Genomic DNA, 5,927 nt, shown 5'->3' with positions numbered 1-5,927 from the left:
CCTACTCGACCTACTACACCTGGAGCAGGAGGGAAGTATACGCCCTCTTTATCCTTTTTTTTTTTTTTAAAAAAGTTGTCCGTTAGTTGGCGGAATTCTCGGCGAGCTGAGCGCGCAGATCGCAGCGGGACGCCCTTCGCTCGCCTGCTGCTCACTCTCGGTGCAACAACACTCCCTCCCTTTCCTCTAGCCCTGTGGCGTTACGGGCCAAGCTCAACCTCGCCCTCAAACTCTACTACTGGATTTCAGCGCGGCATTTCCCCTGCTGCTTCGTTGGTAGAAAAGTTTCGTACACGACTCGTACATTTCGCTGTTAAAAGTTTGTTCCTATCGTTTGAAACCGTTAACCTCCCCCCCCCCCAGTGGCATGGTGATATGGCAGTCGAAAACACTTTTACTTCAAGGCTCAATTGAAAGGACAACCCCACCAAACAGATAGGGATCTAATGCTTTCTGAGGTAAGTAAGATGTTGTCAGTGCGGTGAGTCCCGAGCAATCGAGTGGCGCCATGCCTTAGTGACAAAACACAAATAAAGTTAGAGATGTTTTCCTACCTGGCAGGCGATCCACCTCCCCACCTATACGGCCGGCTAGGGCCACTGAGGAGAGGTCCTATTTGAGAGCGGCACAAATGGAAACCCAAGTGTAACTAGCACACGGACACGCCCCTTATACTTTAATGTACTCACTCAGTGCCCCATGCATTTTAATCCTGCGCGAGAGTTGATCAACGGGTGGCTGGATTTGATAAATACTAAATTTATTCTCTCCACGTGTGAGCCGGGGAGCGCAGGCACGTGTCGTACACACGTTAAAAAAAAACGACGCGTCCAGAGTTTCAAGCAGTTGTGAAAAAACAATGACGTTCCCATGTACTTGTTTTTTGTGGGAGTTAACTCATATGCTTACTATATGGTTATTTGAAAACCTGGCCGTCCTTTTTTTATGGTATCGACCTCCTAGGAAAAAAGCATGTTCCGGCTTCGTACATTTGCAATGATTGCAAAGACATGCTCTCCATTAGCCTTTAAAGTGGCAAATAACCAAAAAAATATTTGAAGATATATTCTATGGATTGTATTTTTTCACAGTGGGGGGCCGGGGGAGGGACGGCACCCTGCTGCCTGCTACCCGGAGCCGCTGTCGCTCGCTGCACACGGCAGAGCTCGGTACTGTACGTGCGAATATTGCTGCTAGGGCTCCCGTGGTGGTGGTGGAAGAAGAGGGAGGAGGAAGGAGGAGGGAGGGAGAAAGGAGGGAATAGCGGGAGGGGAAGGGAGGGGAGGTATTCAGAGTGGACCGCACTGATGATAACCGGCCGTGTGAATAACGCGCCATAACGTACCCATCAGCTCGCGGGCGCGGCACTCGTCTAATTACAAGCGCAATAACCGTAATTACGCGTGCCCCTCTGTGCGTGCGTTTGCATTTGCTATTGCTCTCTCTGCTCCTGCCGCTGCTGCTGCTGCAAGCGAGGCCGCTGCGGAGGATGAGGGGTGCTCCGGGAGGAGGGGGGGGGCAGGCTCGGATGATGTTTGGTTTATGGAGCCTATTCCGTTGCAGACAACGGCGAAATGAGGAGATGGATGGTGTGGGGACCAGGGCGGGAGGGGGGGGGGAGGGTTTGGTTGGTGGACGAAGGGCGAGCAAAGCAGCGCCAACGAGCGCGACGGGCAAGAAGAGCCGGTGCGCGGCAGAGCGAAAAAGGGACGGAGTGAGTGCGACAGAGAGAAGATGCGATCTCCATCATCCTCATCTCGACGAATCCCCAGGCAGAAGTAATGTACGCGGATCTGAATAACAGCGTGTATTTTGATGCGGAATGACCGTGACGGGGCGCAGCCCGCTGCACACTTGGAGCAGAGTTACCAACATTGTATGGTCGCTAAGCCATGGAAGAGAGGGGCAGAAGAGGGGGGCTTTGGAGATGCTCGTTCGAAATTGGCTGTTTGCGTATACAATCAGTGAATTTTCTGTACAATTGCATTTTATTGGGTAGCGTTTATTTCAGAATCGTGAATTATCCAGGCGAGATAGGGAGGAGGGACCCACGCTGGCGCCAGCCTGGTGCAGCCCCCTGAGCTGAAATAATTTAACGACGTTTTCTTGTTTCTTTTTTTTTCCTCCCTCGGCGACATCACGCCATCCTTGCTCCCTCGACCTGATTAAAACGTTCCGCCGGCAGGTAGGAGTGCAGCGCGCACACGTACACACTCATCAAGTTTCACGGCCGCTCCAAAGCCTTGCCGGGAGAGACGCGACGCATCAGGAGAGAGCGAAGCACGGATGTAGAGTGCGGGATATATGGATGGGATGTAAGGAAGGGTTGGGGGGAGGGGCGCTATTTCGCCCATGTGCTCGCTCTCCCTAAGCTCGACTCGCCTTAAGCTCCACGACCGGTGCACACACACACATCGCACTCACACACTCGCACAAGCACGCGGACACTCAACGCCATCAGTTACTATACTCTCCTGTCATACCGGCTCTAAAAGCCAAGTCCTTCGTCTCCTGTAGCCGCCTACCCTCTCACTCCGTGGAACTCTCGAGCAGGTCTCATGTCGGAAGCAGCCGGGCCCGTCAAGCGCTCCATACTACAAGAGCGCGCGCGCGCTCTCTCTCGGGTGGAATTCACTCACAAATTAATAAAGGAATGACAGATACAACACAAATATTTTACACATGGAAGGGACAGCCGGGGAAAGCGACGTTGAAAAGTTTTCGTCTCACAACCACAACAAAAAAGAATCGTGAGAGATTTTTCATGACAAGACTAGAAAAGGCATAGTTAGTGCGAACTTATTTCCTGCTAAGTACCATACAGCCTAATTACTAAACCCCAGTAAATCAGATTCCATAAGTTTTATGTAATAGTGCATGTTTTCACATTTGACCAGAATATTATGTTCTGTATTGCACTGCACTATTAAAACTATAGGACGAGGACGTGACACAACCTCTTACCACAATTAATTGTAATTCAAACCGTTCGTTCAGACTTCGACATAACAATAAGACTTCGACATAACAATAAGACTTCGACCGAGACTTCGACATAACAATAAGACTTCGACATAACAATAAGACTTCGACATAACAATTTTAATTTTAAAGGGATAAATTGTATTGTTTTTTTTTTTTTTGTATGTTAATTATTGAATGAGGTTTTCTTGACAGCTGTGCTGTTAGAATTTACTCGTGCCCCCATATCCTCATCCCTCGCAGCAGCGTCGGGAGGGAGCGTGTGGCGTGGCTCGGCGAGCGCGCACTCAACCAGCGCGCTGAGCCAGGCCGCCAGTCGTCGGTGAGCACGGCGCCCGGAACCGCACGACGACTCCACCCGACCTGGCGGGCCCAGCCGTGAACCCCAACACACCAACGGACTGTTGTTGTGAATTTTCCACGCCGTTTGCTGGAAATAATGGCAAGCGCGTCCCAGGAAGAGTGGGAAAGGAGGGGGGGGGGGGGAGGTTGACACCGGCGGAGGGCTGGAGAAGCAGCAGGATGTGGCGCGGGGCCAAGCCCAGGGGTAGTCGGGTCGGCGGCGTGTGGAACATGTACTGCCCGCAGGGATAATAGATAGGAAACGGGGGTGGAAATAATAATAAAATAAAAATATTCAAAAAAAAGGAAGAAAAGAATAAACGAGGTATAAAAATACCGCAGCGGCGAGTCCAGCCAGCAGCCCGTCCCGTCCAGGCCGGCCGGGGCCGGGCGGCGCAGACAGTTCAGCCGCACAGCATGAATAATGGAGCCGCACAGCGCAGCACAGCGCGCCTCGGCCTGTGATCTGCTTAGGGGGTGGAAGCGCACGAGACGCCGGCACTACTAACTATCTAGGCTTATGTGAAAAATTAGGAAATTTGCAATTTTGAATAAAAGGTGCACTGTGAGAAATAGGCTATAGGTTTTATACAGGAAAATTTACCTTGACGCGTGGCGTAAAATTACAATTCAAAAAAAGGAAACGTGTGCAAAAAGTAAAAACAAAGAAAAAAAAAAGGTCCGGGACGAACTGATAGGGCGTTTCTACCCTCTATCGTTACCTTCGCACAGCGTTTGCTAAGGCAGTAGTAGAGGGGGTACTTACGTTGAAACTGATGAGGAAAAAGTCGAGGGTAAAGACGATGGTCGTCATGGGATTAAAGTTTTTCTGCAACAGAAAAAAAAGAGAGAAAAAGATGAGCGAGGGGCCTCTTGTACATAGCGAACGGCGGGGTGAGCGAGTGAGAGGATAATATACCAGATGGGCAGCTTGGAGGGCAAGAAAGAGGGGCGATATTATATAGCTCGGCCGAGGAGGAGGATAAGGAGATCCGTCCGGCTGGTCAAACACGTCGGAGAAAGTGAAAGTGATGCCCAAAGGGGGGAGGGGGATGGATAATCCGCTTGGGGCCGCCAGCTCGCGCCAGTCTGACAGGGGATCCATCGCGGGCTGCTGCCGAGGCTGCTGCCTCATTACGCGACTGCTCAGCTCATCCTCCAGCCTGTTAATCTTTGCCTGCGGCTGGAGCCGCTCGCTGGAGCCGCTCGCTGGAGCAGACGGGGGCCGCTGGCCTGGAGCCCCGCCACGAGAGCAGTTGGCAGCGGCGGTGACATCCAGCATAAAGATAAACGATGATATTGGCAAAATCGGGCGCGCAAAGCGATGCCGCTTTTGCACACGGCTATAATCATGACAAAATTAAGAGAATTAAACCCCTGACGCATCAAAAATGCAGAAACAAACCCTTCCATGGACCCAACTCTTCAAAATTATTACTATACTGATAATATGTGTAGTTGCAAGTGCTCAACAATACGGTTCAAAGTTTGAAGGGTTTGAATTGGTATTTGATTATTAAGGAGTGTTAAACAGTAAATTGAATACGTAAAAAGGTTTTCAACTTTAGGGATGGTCATGCAACTATAGACACTTTAAAGTTATCAAAGTTATACAACACGCACCGGTAAGCAAGAGAATCGCGCAAGAGGAAAAAGGGAGCAGCAAGCAACGCCCCCAAATCGGGCACGGCAGGAGGCAGGAGGAACGGGACCCCTCGTCGAATTAATCAAGATGCGGTTTATTGATGGGACCGTTCGCTCCATTCCAGCGTCTTCTCCGCTCCTCTCTTTCCCACTAACTCCCCAACGACTCACCCTTTCCGCCGCCCCTCTCCGTCGCGCTCAATCTGCTCGGCTAACGGCTGGCACCGTAATAATTTTCGGCCCGAGACACGCGGGGAGGAAGCCGTGAGCCCGGGAAAACAAGCCGTTTTGGTGGTGGGGCAGAAGATAGTAGAAAAAAAAAGAAAGTTAATCGAGTAATTATTTTTCTGTTTGCACGCTCTTCCACGCCCATACCTTCTGCTTGTAACGCAGCAGCTAGGTCGAAAAGAGTTGATTATGTTGGGTTTCGTATCGCACTTCTACTGGTAAACAAGTGTTCAAGTTTTTGCATGTCAATTGATTTTGAAGTTCAAGTGTGAATTTTCTAGACACATTTTGGTGATTAACTAGGTTATGTTAAACTTTTTAAATGTTTAAACTTTCGCCATACTTCCGAAAAGAATAGAAGCTGCACACCATATGGCATATGGCATAGAAGTTTGTAAGTCCAATAAGTGTGCAGAATTTTAAACGTTTTCATAAAACGTTTGCACACCACGCAAGTGCGCAACTTGAGTTAAACACCATCTACTGTGCAATTTATAACTTGCACACGTTGGCGTGCTATAATTTTGCACACTTGTTTTACCAAGTGTCTCGTTGGAGTAACTAAGGTATAGACGGTGCGTTTACTTGTTACTTTGTTTACTTGTTACTTGTTTCCTGGTTACTCGGTACTCGGTGCGTAAATCACGAGCCATACTGTTGTGCGGGTTAGCGAGGTATGCTTGTTCGGTGGGATCAAAGCGGTGTACAGCTCGGACTAAGCCCCCTCCCCT

At 49.9% G+C, this 5,927-nt stretch overlaps 1 protein-coding gene across 1 annotated transcript in view; it reads right to left on the bottom strand.

The window, feature by feature from the left end:
- Positions 1–5,927, bottom strand: part of LOC113217031 (transcription initiation factor TFIID subunit 4-like) — a 78,851-nt gene that overhangs the window by 11,332 nt on the left and 61,592 nt on the right. Inside the window, exon 6 of the mRNA XM_052265632.1 lies at positions 4,091–4,153. Within this exon, the coding sequence (XP_052121592.1) occupies positions 4,091–4,153 (63 nt within the window). The remainder of the gene's footprint in view (positions 1–4,090; positions 4,154–5,927) is intronic.

This window comes from Frankliniella occidentalis, unplaced genomic scaffold, assembly GCF_000697945.3.
Source record: "Frankliniella occidentalis isolate FOCC.00 unplaced genomic scaffold, Focc_3.1 Scaffold28, whole genome shotgun sequence".
Classification (NCBI taxonomy): Eukaryota; Metazoa; Arthropoda; class Insecta; order Thysanoptera; family Thripidae; genus Frankliniella; species Frankliniella occidentalis.
Note: the sequence above shows the minus strand (reverse complement) of the source record. Positions and strands in the feature narration are given on the sequence as shown.